This window comes from Notolepis coatsorum (genome assembly GCF_963971535.1).
Source record: "Notolepis coatsorum genome assembly, chromosome: 5".
NCBI classification, from domain to species: domain Eukaryota; kingdom Metazoa; phylum Chordata; class Actinopteri; order Aulopiformes; family Paralepididae; genus Notolepis; species Notolepis coatsorum.
This window is the reverse complement of record NC_140169.1, coordinates 5,816,783-5,835,362: the sequence shown is the minus strand read 5'-3', so window position 1 is coordinate 5,835,362 and position 18,580 is coordinate 5,816,783. Positions and strand designations below refer to the sequence as shown.

The window sequence follows — 18,580 nt, the reverse complement described above, 5'->3', positions numbered from 1 at the left end:
CTGAGTATTGTTTTCCGGCTTTTACAGTTCGTTTTTGTTTGCTACCGTTTGTAACCTATCATTGTTGCTTGCAAACTTCAAAGTAAAAGCCCTTCATTTCATTCCGTCGTCTCTGCCTCTACTCTCTCGGATCGTGTTCTGCATTTGGGGTCTCCTCACCTATTCCCACACCGAACCTTCACAAATTAGATCACGCCTATGTGTGGTTGTTAGGCCCGAGGCGCAGCCGAGGGTTGTTAGACCCCCATAGGTGTGATCTAATTTCTATAACACACTCTGTCGTGTGATGTAATGCTTTTATACAATGGCCGAATTCATTCAACCTTATTGCTATACAATAAACACACATTAATTGAAGATTTATTGACAAAACCATCCGCAGAAAAAGTAGTTCCAAGTAGTCGCCCTCTTTCGAAGTTGGTTATGCTTAGAGTTTGGAATCAGGGCTGGTGGTCTATTGCCCTGCTCTAAAGATAAACTCTAAGCATAACGACTTCGAAAGAGGGCGACTTCGAAAGAGGGCCTAAGCCTAACCAGTTTGAAACAAGGCGGACATTAATACAATTTTCAATCAATCAATCAATCAATCAATTCAATAACCCACGCTCACTTAAAACAGCGCACCTCCCAGCTGCTTCTATAGAAAGTAGGTTAAACAAAATTTGCCTCCTATAGGGCAAAAAAATTTTTTTTTTTTTTAACCTACTTTCTATAGAAGCATCTAAGAATGAAGTTCTTAACAGTTCTTAACCAGTTCGAAACAAGGCGGACATTAATAAAATGTTCAATCAATCAATCAATTCAATAACCCACGCTCACTTACAACAGCGCACCTCCGCGTGAGCTTGTGTTATTGGTTTGATTGATTGATTGCTTGAAAGTTTTATTAACCGTGAAATGCATGTCCTTTTGACGAATGGCATCTAACAACAGACTTCGCGCGATATTTATTTTGTTCCACAATGACTCATGACCCACCAATTACATAATCCAACATTGTGTAAGAAACTAACATATTTGCCGTGACAGAATCGTTTTTGATTTAGTCGCTATGCCGCTTTCAACATATCCATTTGTAAAGATTATTGTCCGCCATCTTGCTTTCATTTCTATAACCACGAACGGCGGAGTGATTGTAATTCGGTTGTGGGCGGGTTCTGGGATCACGAGCGGGGGTTATAAGAAATAACCACGTTTAACTTGACTGTTTCAGCCAATCAGAATCGAGAAATGTGCATGCCATTGTATAAACCTGATGATATATCACTCTGTTTGATCAGCACTCTGGTTTTTGGATTTTGGAGAGAGTTGTTTGTGTTCACTAATAAGACCATATGAATATCAACGTATGAATTCTTAAATTGGCCGTAGTTCCATTTTTAAAATGGTCAATGATGAATGGTAACTTTTGTCTTGGCAGCGGAAAACCCGGCTGGAAGTGACACAAAACTCACCGTGGAGGATCTGTTCAAACCCCAGTTCAGTGTCCACGACCCGGACGCCAAGTGGATCAACGGTGAGTAGCCTATCAGCTTCATTGTCACTGCAGCTCCCGCTTATCTCGCTCAGTGATTGGCTATTGAATCTTCTGTTGGCGAATGGTCATTTTAGAGCTGCAAATAACTTGTAGATAATGAGGTGATAGATCTATAAATCTATAGGAAACCAAAACAAATTCTTTGTATCTTGGCTTTCAGAGGGTTCTGGCAGGGCTTGAGTATATGACGCCTACTAAGGCTATTTCCTTGCCCCAGTTTTTATGTTACAGTCTGTTGTTATGTTGTAGTCTTCATATGACTCAGTTGTCATGTTGTAGTCTTCATATGACTCAGCTGTTGTGTTGTAGTCTTCATATGACTCAGTTGTCATGTTGTAGTCTTCATATGACTCAGCTGTTGTGTTGTAGTCTTCATATGACTCAGTTATTGTGTTGTAATCTTCTTGTTATTACTCAGTTGTTGTGTTGTAGTCTTCATATGACTCAGTTGTTATGTTGTAGTCTTCATTTAACTCAGTTGTTGTTTTGTAGTCTCCATATAACTCAGTTGTTGTGTTGTAGTCTTCATATAACTCAGTTGTTGTGTTGTAGTCTTCATATGACTCAGTTGTCATGTTGTAGTCTTCATATAACTCAGTTGTTGTGTTGTAGTCTTCATATGACTCAGTTGTTGTGTTGTAGTCTTCATATAACTCAGTTGTTGTGTTGTAGTCTTCATATGACTCAGTTGTCATGTTGTAGTCTTCATATGACTCAGTTATTGTTTTGTAGTCTTCTTATTACTCAGTTGTCATGTTGTAGTCTTCATATGACTCAGTTATTGTTTTGTAGTCTTCATATGACTCAGTCATCATGTTACATTCTTCATATGACTCAGTCGTCATGTTGTAATCTTCATATAACTCAGTTGTAACAGTTGTTTCATCAGCATGCCTGGTCTCTATGGTGAAACCAGCATTCATATGTTACATGTATCCAGGGGTGTAAAAAGTACCCAGAAATTACACTGAAAGTATGGCTACCGTCTCAAAATCATACTCAAGTAAAAGTCAGAGTATCTGGCTAAATACACACTTGAGTAAAAGTAAAAAAGTGTCTACTTGTAAATGTACTTAAGTACTAAAAAGTAAAGTTTTTAATTTTGGGGCAATGAAATGTTTGTCCTCTTCATCACTCGTACTATCGTTTGTGGCCATCTTCTGTAGCTTGTCACTCTGACTGTCTATTCTTCTGAGAGCAGGTGTTTAATCAAAGATCCCTGTTTTCTAGTCTTGCACCATTGATGGGGATTTGATTGGCTGTTTTAAAATAAAGTGCGGCTGCAGGATTAATAACGTTAACGTTAGTTTGGCCAGAGAAACAAATATACTAATTAAAATAGTTGGACCTGCAAGATTTGTACTTTGTAGGTCTGCATTTTAAATGTAAGGAGTAAAAAGTATGTGTTTTTCTCTGAAATGTAAATGTAAAAGTACAAATATACAAACCTAATAATACTCGAGTAAAGTACAAATCCACAGAAACAGTACTGCATTGTAACAAAGTACAATTACTCAAGTACTTTACACCCCTGCATGTATCATTAACTGAACTGCCCACGTTAGTTGTCTCCTCATTCCAAAGTGCTTATCATACCCCCAACAACTCCTCGACTCTGCTTGACATTTAATGACATCTGGATGAGCCTGTGGTCTCTGCTTGTCGAGGCGACACAAAAGCAGCGTGTTCAACAACAGAGCAATGACATCCCTCCGCTGTCTATCCTCTTGTTTTGCAGAAAAACAACAACAACAAAAAGCTATGCTGTCATGAGTCGCCGCTGAACCAAGCTCCTGTCTAACCTTAATGTTTGCATCTCGTTATGGAAATTCAGTCAGGCTTTACTTATTTGTACATTTGCAACCCCCCCCCCCCCCCCCCCTCCCTCTATATTTGAAGAACTGGATTGGGCAGTGAGGTGAAGCACAAGAGAATGTGATTATGTCTTACTGCTTAGAGGGAAGGACAAGATCAGGGTACTGTATACAGTAGCTCCTTTCGGGTCTGTGATGCACGCCAACAAGGTTGGACGAGTGAATACACAGTCCCTTATACGACCATGGACAAATCTCACAATTAACTCTGTCTCGCTTTTCTCCATCAAAACACTCGTCATACAAGTATCGCAGAGACATTTCAAAGGTACTCACAGTTGCACGAGGGTTTCGGACAGACAAACGCTAGGGTTTGAAAGCTCTGCGTTGCTAATAAACATTTTAAATATTTTTTTATAAACTGGTCAACACGGCTATATTTCCGGCTTTGGGTGCCTGATGCGCCTGCACTGTGATCAGCCAAAGCCGGAAATAAAGCAGTTTTGAGCCGTGTTGACCAGTTTATAAAAATTATTTAACATGTTTATTAGCAACGCCGAGTTTTCAAAACCTAGCGTTTACAGACACATTCCAGCACTCCTCCTCCTTCTCCTGCTTCCTGCCATCTATCTGTCTCCTCCTTTCCCAACGTTTGTGTTGTTAGTTTTGGCCGTTCCTCCTCATCCTCCTCCTCCTCACCGTCCATCAACTCTGCTCTGGGAGAGGAGAGAGAGGTGAGGCTCTGTCCTTTCCATCAATAGTTCACCCGCTATCTACCCCCATGCCATCTCGTTCCCTGAGCTGACCTCAGGCGAGACGGAGAGCGAGAGCCAAGGTTTGCGGGGATGAGGCAGTCAGAAAAGTCAGCTCTATAATGGGGTAGGGGGGTGAGGGTATGGTGGGGGGGGGGGGGGGGGGGGGGTGCCAAAATGGACAAATAGAATTAGATAACAGACAGACTAGGCAGAGGGGAGAGATTGATCACAGGGATTGAGGCTAAAATGAGATTCTCTTCTTCTTTATAACCAACTCAAAACATTTATCTCTAACCACTCTGTTCTAAGCCCCCATCAATCTGGTTTGTTTCAACTCTTAATCCACTAGAGTCTGCTTATCATTCTGCTCTTAGATTTATCACTGGTGACAGATATGATACACACCACTGCATCGTATATGAGAAACTGGGTTGGTCTTCTCTGGCAGATAGGCAAAATCAACACTGGTATTTATTTATCCTTAATGCCATTAACAGGAAATGACCTCCTTATCTCACATCACTACTAGTTTGGAACTCTAGACCCCATTATGACACGCTCAAATGCTTGGCTTACACTGGAGGTTCTCCATATACAGCCGTAACTTGGAAAATCAGCCTTTCATTATAGTGCCCCTACTCAGTGTTGGGAAAGTTCACTTTCTACATGAACTAGTTCAGTTCACAGTTCACATATTTTTAAATGAACTAGTTCAGTTCATAGTTCATAATTAAAAATGTTGAACTAAAGTTCATGGTTTCAAAAATTAACTAATTTATAGTTTATAGTTATTCTTTCAATACGTTGCTGCGAGCTATTATTTGTCAAATGTATTGCCACAACCCAGAATACTGGCATTTCCATAACGCTTTGCTGTTGTCCATTCAGTCCACACTAGTAGCAGCTGCAGCTTTCATCTCTACAGTATATTTTCAAAAACATGAGGAACAACGTAATCTAAATATACTTAAAGTACCAAAAGTGAAAGTAGGCATTGTGCAAACAATAAACATATAACATATAAACATGTGCTGACATAACTCTGTACTAACACAACACAAGGTAGAACCAGGCTGTACATGGCAGTACATTACAGTACATGTCAGTACATGACAGTACATTACAGTACATGTCAGTACATGACAGTACATGTCAGTACATGACAGTACATGGCAGTACATTGCAGTACATTACAGTACATGTCAGTACATTACAGTACATGGCAGTACATTGCAGTACATGTCAGTACATGACAGTACATGGCAGTACATTGCAGTACATGGAAGTACATGACAGTACATGGCAGTACATTGCAGTACATTACAGTACATGACAGTACATGGCAGTACATTGCAGTACATGGAAGTACATGACAGTACATGGCAGTACATTGCAGTACATTACAGTACATGGCAGTACATTACAGTACATGGCAGTACACTACAGTACATGTCAGTACATGACAGTACATGTCAGTACATTGCAGTACATGGAAGTACATGGCAGTACTCAAGGACAGTACAAGTACATCAAAGCTGCTCACAGTACTTGAGTAAAAAATACATTATTTCCACCCCTGATGTTGTGTGATATAATATGTTCATTAACATATAAAATACATACATGCAGTAAAACCTATAGCATTCATGTGGTTATTTCGTACACACTATAGATTTACCACAGAAATACGGTAGTGATTTTGGCCAGTTGTCCTTAAGAAAACCATTTGACTATGAATAGTCTAAAATTAGGCACATTCCTAAGTTTTAATAATAATGATACATTTAATTTGACATATTATTACCACATAAATAAGTTGTAACGCTTACAATTAACACATTCATTGTGTGTTGTATTTGCTGTTACGTGCACTAGTACCAATATAAAATAACTATTAGGCATTGGGCTGTGCTTTGTAACATTTATTGGCTTGCATTGCAGGCAAGTTTTTCCTAAATCATGAAATGATGACCAGTGATGCCTTTTCAATGCATTCTACATTCTACTCATAGTTTGGTAGTCAGATTATTTGTATGTTTTAAAAATGTAGTATTGAAATGAATATAGAGCAATTATGTTGAAGTGTAACATGCCTGTAGTCAGGTCATACACATACAAGTGTCTTACCATACATTATACATTTTATGGTTATTTCATCATGGAGTGATTCATCATAGTATTTCTGTAGTAATTGGTGCGGACAAAAACACAGGAATAGGAATACTACATTATATTTGTATTGCTTAACACTTTGAGTGCCACACGTATTGCTTATCCTTACCCCTAGAATGCCAGCCTTATAGTAGTTTCTGCGGTCGTTTCACTATGGGCTAGATCCACAAAGAATGGATTGCACTTTGCTAATTGCACCCTTCCTTACAATTCATTATTAATTGAAAATAGGGGACCCTGGTGTAAACAAGACAAAAGTCTGCATCCCCTAAAGTTAACAATTGTGTGTATTGAGCCGTACTGTATTGTACCTATTCTGCAATGAAACAATCTTCATTCAATCAATCACCGCGCAGAACAATGTACACTTTCAACTCAAGTAAAAACATGAAAATCACTCAAATTGGAGAGATTTTCACTAGACAGCAGTGGTAACGGTAATAATAATGATCCAACATGTTTTAATCATCATACCCTCCACCATAACTGTCAATAGAAACTAGTCAATATAACACATAGATAGATGACCAATCTAAACTAGTCAATAAACACATACATAGATGACCAATCTAAACTAGTCAATAAACCGATACAGTAGATAGATGACCAATCCAAATGGTTGGTGACGACAACATGGCTTTAGTGGCGGGTAATTCGTTAGAGGGAAGGAATCATTAGAGGTGAAATCCGTTGTTAAAAGCCTGGTAATTCATCAGGTATGAGCAGCATGTCTGGGGTAATGGACCAGTCGCTTTACACAGCATTGTCCCAATAGAACGCATCGCCATCTTGGCTCAAAGATCAATCAATCAATCAAATAAAATTTATTTGTATAGCACATTTAAACATGACACTTGTCAACCAAAGTGCTTCACAGTGGGGCGCGTAGATAAAAAAAAAAAAAATACTTGAGCTTAGATTTAAAAGACTCGATAGAGGGGGCAGATTTCATGGACATGGGGATGCTGTTGCATAGGTCAGGGGCTTTGACAGCAAAAGCATGCCCCCGCCCCTAGACTTGAAGTTGGACCTGCGGGTGGTTAGGAGACCCTTATCAGCAGATCTGAGGGCCCTGACGTTGGTATATAGGGGCTGAGGAGGTCTGCTACTGTAGGTAAAAGGGGGCCTTACCATTAAGAGCTTTATAAACGAATAGGAGAACCTTGAATTCAATCTTGTAGCACACCAGGAGCCAATGAAGGGAGGCAAGAACAGGGGTGATATGAGCTCTCTTCTGAGTACCTGTGAGCAATCTAGCAGCGGTTTTGTGGGGTAACTGTAGGCGGGCTATGGTCGAATTATTAAGCCCCAGGTACAGGGAGTTACAATAATCTAGTCATGAAGATATGAAGGCTTGAATGACTCTCTCAAGGTCTGATTGGGGGTCGAAGAACACGCCTAGGTTTTTCATGAAGGGCTGCACTAGGGCAAACAGGTTACCCAGGCTGCTGGCAATAACACTGGTTTGGTTTGGGGGGCCGACAAGGAGGATTTGGCATTTAGAATGGTTAAGTTATAGGAAATGTTGTGCCATCCAGCATTTTATGTCGTCTAGACACTATCAGAGGCTGTCAAGACTGGATTTGTTATTAGGTTTCATGGTGAGATAGACCTGAGTGTCGTCGGCATACAAATGGAAAGAGATATTGTGTTTTTGAATGACCAGACCAAGGGGCAGCATAGAGACATTATAATAGGGCCAAGGATGGAGCCTTGTGGGACCCCACAGGAGAGAGAGGCAGAGGGGGAGGGGCAATTTCCGATAAGCTTCTATCACTGAGGTAGGAGGTGAACCAAGATAGAGCTGTGCCACTGACACTGGTGATAATGATTAGGGATGTCCCGATCGCCTTTTTTTGCTCGAGATCCGATCCCGATCATGTTATTTTAAATATCTATCGATCCGATCGTTTCCGATCCGATCTTTCACATTAGTAATCCATTTTGACGCACTTTTGTCAGAAACTGGCAGAGCGAGACAAGCCCATCTGTTGCCTATAGTCCGGGGCGCAAGCGCGGAGGCTTTTGTTGTTACATTCACCCTGAGAAATGTGCTTCTGCTTCATATGAGAAATATTAAAAGTTTCAATATATGTTTGCACATTAGTATACATTCAGTGTTCGACTTACGTAATGGTTCATTCTGGTCTGAAACGCCGACGATAATCCTCAGTCACGTTATCCTCCAGGTGAAAAGTTAGTCTGAAAACATCGCCTCCAGCCTGTCCTCCTTGCAAACATTGCAACTGGCTTGACTTTCTATTTTAAAATGCTTAGTTCCAAACCTCTGACATTAAGTCTAGCTGCTCAAGTCAGTGGATATTAACCGTGTTTCGGGAGCGACGTGTCACTGTTGTTGTGATGTGGAGCGTGTAGCGTGTAGCCGGTCTAAATTAAAGGGAATGTGTTTGTTGCAACGGTGTAAATTAAAGGGGAATGTGTTTGTTGTGGAAAATTATTCTGCTCTGTGTGACAATAAATACATTAATGATGATATATTATATGTAATTTAAAACCAAAACTAAGGCCTCCGTATGAGTTTAAGACGTGGACATGGTCATGTTTGTTGAATAACATTTTTCTTTTTTTGACTGCCGATTTTTATTATAATTTTTTCCCGATCCCCGATCCTCTGAAAAGCACGTGATCGACGCCGATCCCGATCACGTGATCGGATCGGGACATCCCTAATAATGATGATAATGATTATTACAACTAGAACTAGAACGCATCACCATCTTGGCTCAAATATTATAATCATTATTACAACTAGAACTAGAACCCATCGCCATCTTGGCTCAAAGATGATAATGATGATTACAACTATAACTAGAAAGCATCGCCATCTTGGCTCAAAGATGATGATGAAAGATGTTATATAAATGTGTTTTATGTCTGTATCTTGTAATATCATGTTTCAATCAAAACGCTTGATTTTCTGTTTATTTTTTTAAATACTGCTGCAATGATTTATTTTATTAACTTTTATGTTATGTATATACTGTATGATGGAGGACGGTGTAGTAACAATCCATACCTGGATCCATGATGGTATACCTTCATATTCATTAGACCTCCCAGCCCTACATGTATCCATGATAATAATACACCTTCATATTCAGTAGACCTCCCAGCCCTACATGTATCCATGATAATAATACACCTTCATATTCAGTAGACCTCCCAGCCCTACATGTATCCATGATAATAATATACCTTCATATTCAGTAGACCTCCCAGCCCTACATGTATCCATGATAATAATACACCTTCATATTCAGTAGACCTCCCAGCCCTACATGTATCCATGATAATAATATACCTTCATATCCAGTAGACCTCCCAGCCCTACATGTATCCATGATAATAATATACCTTCATATTCATTAGACCTCCCAGTCCTATGTGGATCCATGATAATAATATACCTTCATATTCAGTAGACCTCCCAGCCCTACATGTATCCATGATAATAATATACCTTCATATTCAGTAGACCTCCCAGTCCTACATGTATCCATGATAATAATATACCTTCATATTCAGTAGACCTCCCAGTCCTACGTGTATCCATGATAATAATATACCTTCATATTCAGTAGACCTCCCAGCCCTACATGTATCCATGATAATAATATACCTTCATATCCAGTAGACCTACCAGCCCTACATGTATCCATGATAATAATATACCTTCATATTCATTAGACCTCCCAGTCCTATGTGGATCCATGATAATAATATACCTTCATATTCAGTAGACCTCCCAGCCCTACGTGTATCCATGATAATAATATACCTTCATATTCATTAGACCTCCCAGCCCTACATGTATCCATGATAATAATACACCTTCATATCCAGTAGACCTCCCAGTCCTACATGGTTGCTCGACATTATACCTTCCTAATTCAGTAGACCTTGGGCACAATGATGGTCTCGCAGACCTTTCCCCTGTGTAGAAAACGTATAGACATAGGTCTGGCGATGCAAGCCTATTGCTGAATTGATTTAATTAGAAGAACCCTGCATATGGAGGTGCATGTGGTGTGTGTATACACTGTATGTGTGACACACTCAAATTCTCTCTATCCCTCTCTCTCTCTCTCTATCTCTATCTCTCTCTCTCTCTCTCTCTCTCTCTCTCTCTATCTCTCTCTCTCTCTCTCTCCTTCTGCCAAGTGAGTGTCTGTCTTCATCAACATTATCACCCCACCCCTCCACGCCACCCATCCATCACACTACACGGGCACCCCCCCACCCCCCAACATCAGAACCCCCCACCACATTGTCCTGCTCGACAGAAGCAGCCAGTCCGTCTCCTGCTCAATACAATAGGCAGCTTGACATAAACTACCAGTCAATGAATGCTAATCCGCTCCTACAGTCATTCAACATCCCTCCCCCTGTCAATGCTTTGTCCCGCGGCACACAAATGACAACCAAGGGGTCAGTCATCACCACGCTTTACCTTTCAATAGTGACTAAGTGAATGATACAAGTTGAGCTCGATAATGATATCCTTCAGTCATTCACCTCATACACATTGAATAGGATCAAAGGACACACACCACAAATTAAACAGTTGTTTCTTACCTCAAGGCGGTTGTGGTATCGTTCAAGCTCGAGGCTGCTGGCGGTCCGTAGCTCTGAGACACTGGGAGAAACGTAGTCCAGGGTAGAATACATTCAAGGCTAACATGCCCTACTGTGCAATATGGTCTGTCTAGAGAAGTGGGTTCATTCGGCTATCATTTTGAAAACTGCAACACAACCTGTCCCCTATGTTTTTGAAGGGGGAGTCATCTGTATCTGTCACATCATATAGTATTTCTTTCATATTCTTTCACTGGTAAATTACTGACAACACAGAAAGGTTAATTTGGTCAAAAATAAAAAAATTCGTGATAGGAAATGTGTTTTTGTCCACTGAGACCGGCTATCCAGTGGAGTCCTTACTTACCATGGCAACCACTCACTGCACCATTTCCTGCCTTTTAGTGGAGATTAATGTACATTTTAATCTTTAAAACTCACATTTAACCTCAAGATGCAATCAAGTATAATTTTACTCAACATAAAATAATGTCACATTTCATTATTTTCTCTGAATATGTTGGTTTTGTAACACATTGTTTAGTTGTATTTGATAAAAATAGGGTTATCAAATCAATCACACATTATATCACATCATATCACATTATATCACTGAATTCCATAATAAAATTGATAGTGTATGTTGCTAATGATCCATTTTTTATAAAAAAAAATTTATCCACTTTTTCTCTCCATTTTCTATTTGTCTCCCATCCCAATTTTGTGTATCCAATTCTTCCCTCCCCTGTCTTGAGCATTGTTAGACTATGCCTCTCACAGGTCGGCATGGGCGGCGGGTGTATAAGGCTGGGGCAGGCTGTGCCTTCCCAGACCAGTCGACACATTATTTTTATTTATTAAAAAAAAAAAAAAAAAAAAAAAAAAAAAGGGGGTTTTTAGCCTTTATTTTTTCCCCTGTGTACCTGTGTGTGTGTGGGGGGGCTGGGGTCCGTCAATGGATAGGTGTGGTGACACTTAACATTCCAGACGGCCTGAATACACTGAAGACTGGCAGGAGCCCCCACCCACCCCCACTTCAAAACATGGTTAAAAAAGAACTTGTCAACAACATCCCTGCAGAACTCTAACACCATATGCTTGCCTGTACCTAATATGTAGAATTATTGTTTGTTTGTACATTGTCTGTACATGTCTGATGTAAATATTTAGCATTTATATATAAATAATATTGGGCATACTGCAGAATTAGGCAGCCTGTCTGTGTGTGTGTGTGGGGGGGGGGGGGGGGGGGGGGGGGGGGGGCGCCCCGACGGAGGTGTCAATGGGTAGGTGTGGTGACACAGTTGACATTCCAGACCGCATCCAGTATACTGTCTGTACCAATCACATCGCACGCACCCGTTTGTATAAACATTATACAAACATTATAAACATAATTTAGCTGCTGCTGATGCATAATGAATGAATGGTGAGTTGTTTAAAATGACAACATACATGTGTTAATTATTTGATTTGATTGATCCGAGAGACCGAGAGAGATTGCTCCAGAGCATCTCAGAGCATTACATTTTCAACTCGACCTATTAACGTGAACTGCGAACCACAAGGCACCAGCGCCAGCGGCCGCCACTGTTGAAATGTATATAATATATATGCGCAGGCTGCTGGCTAGTGTGTGTCTTGTGCTGCAGCCGGCTCGCTGGCCGAGGTGTCAACGACGAAGGTGTCAATCTGTGGCAGCGTTTAACATTCCAGGTATACAGGCAGTAACCAATCACGCATAGGCTCAGGTTAAATAATGTGGCCAATCACATCATTCACATGATCATCCTGAATCTGATCCCGCAGGCAGAGTAAAGCAAACATCTGTGTTCTGAATTTCAGCCCGCCGATCGCTTTGTAGAGAAGCGAGGAGGCATAACTAGCGATCACCTGAGGCTGTATGTTGTTTTATCTTGGCAAACAAGGGCTTGCTCTAAGAGGACATGATGAGAGTCCGAGTTCATCAAATCGTGGAAACTTTTTAGAGCTACTGTATGTACATTGTTTTCAAAGCATGATGAGATCTAAATTACGAAAAACGTTCACTTCATTGCAACTTGTGATTCAATTCTCACCAAGACGAAACGTCGCATTTATCTGCATTAAGGTAAGACAATGGTTCATATATTATTGGATGCCTTCATTTGAACACTTAATTTGCACTATATATAAATGAGTGGGGCTCGCTGTAGTATAGCCTAGTAGTGTGTGTGTATATGAAATCAGAACCTGGACAGTTTGTGTGAAACCAAAAATAAAAGGTCAACGAGGGGGCATTCCCAATACAGCCTACCTAGACCATAAGCCCATCCGCCGCCTATGCAGGTCGGTTGTAGTGAGGACAGAAGCCTTGCATCACATGTCCCCTCCGGTACACATGGCTCACGCTGCCCCCGTCACTTCCTGCTTCCGTCGCACCGGCGTCACCATATGCCGCCATATGATCCTTTTTTTTTAATTTGTGGCCACATCAAGTTTATTGTTTGCTTGTCATATGGTTTGTTGGTCACATGAGGCCTTGACTGCCTCCACAATCACACTGTATTGGCAAAGGACTTTGGATATGTTATTGCTGCCTCAGTCACTACAAGAGCTAGTTGTGCCATTGTATGTGCAGTTAAGATGGACCTCTGAAACATCTGAATATGTTTGACTATTTAACCTACAAGCTATTCAGCTATACAAGCTATTTAGGCTACAAGCCATTTCAGCTATACAAGCTATTTAGGCTACACGCCATTTCAGCTATACAAGCTATTTAAGCTATGCAAGCTATTTGTGACCAGGCACAGACTGGGTCCTTTAGTTTAGATGGAACTTCAATGTCATACCTTCAAAATAAGCCATCACATGTACAAATTGGGCAGATACTTTTCAATATATGTCTTATGAAACATGCTGATAACACAATACTTATTCAGAGCTACAGGTCTCAAGAGAAAATGGAGCCATTTCTCTTACAATAATGACTACTCTACCCAGAAATCAATGTAACTCCCTCCTCCTCCCCACTTCACACCTTCCTGTCTGAGGCCTTTGTTATTCGAATGACTTGTGACCCCGCTTCTATCCCCAGGCCATCAGGATGCTCAATGACTCTATGTAACATCAACCCATCCTTCTTCATGTCCAGACTAAACCGATTTCGGTCGTATCAGTCAAAGTATTTGATCGTATGCACCTTTCATCCACACGGAACTGCGTTCTGGCAGCCTGAAGACGCTACTTTCTGAAACCGGCTCCCAGAGTGCGCAATTCTGAAGACGCTCCCCTTGCGTCGCCGCCTTTACAAGCGATACGAGTCTTTTCCTGAACCGTTGACGCGATAGCCCACCTCTCCCTTACCCCCGCGTGTGCAAACTCCCACATCACAACAACAATGGCATCTGAGTAGTTGCGTTCGTGTTACAGAAGCTATTGAGCTTGATCCGGCTTTTACAGCTAAATGTACTACCACCGTCGACAACAGATTGACATCTCCCTTATTGCCAGTGCTGGGACTAACGTGTTACAAAGTAATGAAAATAATGAAATGTGATTGAAATAGTGTTGTTTTTGTTTTTTAAGCTATACAAGGTATTTAAACTCATGTTGGAGTTCAGTGTGGGTAGGAGACAGCTCCCTGTCTGACGGCACGGCTAATTCTACTTGTAAGTATTTTAAACTGTGGTAGATGCGACAAGTTGAAGAAATTATTGAAGGAATAGTGTCTGCAGCTCATCTGGTATCCATGACCACAGGCCAGGCCCACGGAGGCACCGGAGAAACGACTCGTATCATCGCTCTCTCTCTCTCCCGCTCATCTGTATCGGCGCCAGAGGCGAGACGACGCAGCCGATAGCAATGGAGATGATCATCGCGCGGCAGATGCCGGCTCACCTTGACACATGCGAGCGTGCAGACACATTCCATTACCTTGCTCTGGGTCCCTGCCTGGTGAAGCGTTGTTTTTTTCTTCTTATCATTCTAATGGAGAATTTGACATGGGGTGTATATAAAGCCCTGGGCTAGACAGCCAATGAATGGAGTAGGGTATATCTGCAGAGCCGCAAGCCCAATGTCTGGGGGGGGGGGGGCTTCGGGGCTTGTACTCGGTTTGACTGTGCGTGGGCGGGGCGTCAGGGCTTGTACCTTGTCTTGTTTCCTGTAAAACCCGGAAGTAGTAAGTTTGTGCTCATTATTTTTAACCCTAACCCTAACCCTAACCTTAACCTTAACCCTAACCCAAACCCTAACCTTAACCTTAACCTTAACCCTAACCCTAACCTGCAACACGGAACACAGAAATGCAAATGCTGTCGAGTCCTCACTGCTTGTAAAAATAAACAGCACAAACTGACTACTGCACAGTCTAACCGAGTACAAGCCACGAAGCCCCGCCCAGACGGCCTGTTACTGTTCCGCAACTGTAAGTTACTTCCGGGGTAGGCCTGATTGGCCCCGACAGGCACGTGACAGGCGCGGCCACGCCCCGCGGCAGCCTCAGGAAGCGCAACGAGGCTGCTGAGCTGTCGCGCGGAAATAGGCTGTCTATTGCCATTCTCTAAGACAAACTCTAACCTTAACCAGCTCCTTAACAGCGCCTAAACTTAACCCTTTAACCTTAAGCAACTCCGAAACTATGCCTAACCTTAACCTTAACCATGCCTAACCTTAACCATAAGGCATAACCAACTCCGAAAGAATATTGCCATTCTCTAAGACAAACTCTAACCTTAACCAGCTCCTTAACAGCGCCTAAACTTAACCTTTCTAACCATAACCAACTCCGAAACAATGCCTAACCTTAACCAACTCCGAAACAATGCTTAAAGTTAACATGCCTAAACTTAACGGCGAACGAATGCACGGGGGAAAAAAAATAAAAATAAAAATTGAAGGGAATCGAACTTGCCAGCAACGGACGGTAGGATCCACACCAATGCAGCGCTGCCAATTGAGCTATTTCTGGATAGTGAAAAAGGGCGTATTACTGCTACATAATGCTGCCGCGGAGCGTGCCGCGCGGCAGAGAAAGTTGCGCGTCCTGAGGCTGCCGCGGGGCGTGGCCGCGCCTGTCACGTGCCTGTCGGGGCCAATCAGGCCTACCCCGGAAGTAACTTACAGTTGCGGAACAGTAACAGGCGCCCAGACGTTGGGCTTGCGGCTCTGCAGATATCCCCGATTGAATGAATGGGCTGCGGCTTTGGGGGGCAGGACGGTAGGCCTTCAGACACAGTGTGCACATATACTCGTATTGTCCTGAATATACCATGTTTTTTTTGCAAAAAAATATGACCTTAAAAAGTTATATTCACGCACTTTTGGAGTTATATTTTGCCCCTTTCCAGGTGAGCTATTATGACAAACCGGCTTTGGTATCAATGTGGACTCCTTGCAATTCGTATGCTTTCACTGGACAACTTAAAAACGGAGCCTGCTTCTGCCTTCAAAACACAGTGGAGAGAGAGCAGAGTTTGTATCAGTGTTTTACTGCACAGTAGTTTGCATCAGTGTTTTACTGCACAGTAGTTTGCATCAGTGTTTTACTGCACAGTAGTTTGCATCAGTGTTTTACTGCACAGTAGTTTGCAGAGTTTGGATCAGTGGTTTACTGCACAGTAGTTTGCATCAGTGTTTTACTGCACAGTAGTTTGCATCAGTGTTTTACTGCACAGTCGTTTGCAGAGTTTGCATCAGTGTTATTCTGCACAGTAGTTTGCAGAGTGTCATGAACCATGCTCAGGGTACAGCCAAAACAAGGGAGACCACACAAGTACTTGAGGATTTTAAAGAAAAGTTATTTGATTAAGCTATGCAACTATTTACCAAACAAGGAATTAAAGAATGAGTGGATCAGTATTATCAGTAATGTAGTGAGTGCATGGATGAGTCAGTGTGTGGTGTGTGTAAGTGATAAGATGAGAAACAAACAAACAAAACAAAAGGTCATGACCAGCTTGGAGGAGAGAGACGGCCAAAATGGAGAAGCCAGTCCTTTTACACAGGTGTGCCTCCTCCTCCTGACACACCTGAATAGGTGTGTCTGATTGTCAGGCTGTGAATGACAGACAGGTTAATTGAGATATCCAGGTATATCCCTAAGTCCACCTGTAGGAGAGGGATGGGGTTGTCACAAGTGTTTGGATCAGTGTGTTTCTGCACAATAGTTTGCAGAGTTTGGATCAGTGTGTTTCTGCACAATAGTTTGCAGAGTTTGGATCAGTGTGTTTCTGCACAGTAGTTTGCAGAGTTTGGATCAGTGTGTTTCTGCACAGTAGTTTGCAGAGTTTGGATCAGTGTTTTACTGCACAGTAGTTTGCAGAGTTTGGATCAGTGTGTTTCTGCACAGTAGTTTTCAGAGTTTGGATCAGTGTTTTACTGCACAGTAGTTTGCAGAGTTTGGATCAGTGTGTTTCTGCACAGTAGTTTTCAGAGTTTGGATCAGTGTGTTTCTGCACAGTAGTTTTCAGAGTTTGGATCAGTGTTTTACTGCACAGTAGTTTGCAGAGTTTGGATCAGTGTGTTTCTGCACAGTAGTTTTCAGAGTTTGGATCAGTGTTTTACTGCACAGTAGTTTGCAGAGTTTGGATCAGTGTGTTTCTGCACAGTAGTTTTCAGAGTTTGGATCAGTGTTTTACTGCACAGTAGTTTGCAGAGTTTGGATCAGTGTGTTTCTGCACAGTAGTTTGCAGAGTTTGGATCAGTGTGTTTCTGCACAGTAGTTTGCAGAGTTTGGATCAGTGTTTTACCGCACAGTAGTTTGCAGAGTTTGGATCAGTGTGTTTCCTCTCGCCTGCCACTGCCACATCCTTCCCGGGGGTTAATTAGGAATACCATGCTCTGCTGCCTCTCATTAATTAACATTAGAGGCTCCCTGAGCTGACACTGAGGGCATCGGTGCAGGAGAGTAGGTGCATGTTACGTATGTGTCCGTCCGTGTGTCTGCTGTGTGCCCGTGTGGTGGGTCGGCACTAAAGCAAACATGCATGTTTGTTTGCACGTGGCAGATGCAATGGGCTGTCAGAGAATAGTGGTTGGGGGGGGGGGGGGGGGGGTGTTAGTGGCAGCAACAAACCCTGAAAGCTGAAAGGCACCCGGTGGCGTGAATATTAAAGGCAACCAACTTGTGTTCAGCTTTTCGTTCAGCGTTTCTCTGATTGGCCACACGGCCAATCAATCAATCCACTAGCACACGCCCTCGCGCAAAGAGAGATGCGGCAAAAGCGCTGGTCGAACCAGCGGTGTTCTGTTGTGTGACTGTACTAAACACTTCCACCACATGACTGACATTTGACATACAGTACACCTCCTATCTATGTTGGGATTATGTTTGGTCATGACAAAACAATAAAAATCGCTACTGTTAGTAAGCTGCCACCACCCACTTCAATGACAGAGCTCTCATATTTGCGAATGCATAAACTATATCTTAAATTATGGCGATGTGTCTAATATGGCTGTCGCGAAGTCATTGATAAGCGACAGCCATATTAGACACATAGCCACAATTTAAGATATAGTTTATGCATTCGCAAAATATGAGAGCTCTGTCATTGAAGGGCTTCGTTCTACAACGGAGCACGGTCGCTGCTGCTGGAGCTGGACCGAGTAGAGCCGGCGGCGGCACCGCATCGCCCCGCTGACGTTAAAAACGCGAAATAATGTTACTGATGTACAGTGACACCCAGAGTTTCTAGTTACAGTAGTGACGCGTGAATCGA

At 42.1% G+C, this 18,580-nt stretch overlaps 1 protein-coding gene across 1 annotated transcript in view; it reads left to right on the top strand.

The window, feature by feature from the left end:
* dpp10 (dipeptidyl peptidase like 10) overlaps positions 1-18,580 on the top strand; it is a gene marked incomplete at its 3' end in the record, with an annotated part of 1,190,700 nt that overhangs the window by 654,256 nt on the left and 517,864 nt on the right. The window contains exon 4 of the mRNA XM_084314814.1: positions 1,421-1,516. Within this exon, the coding sequence (XP_084170940.1) occupies positions 1,421-1,516 (96 nt within the window). The remainder of the gene's footprint in view (positions 1-1,420; positions 1,517-18,580) is intronic.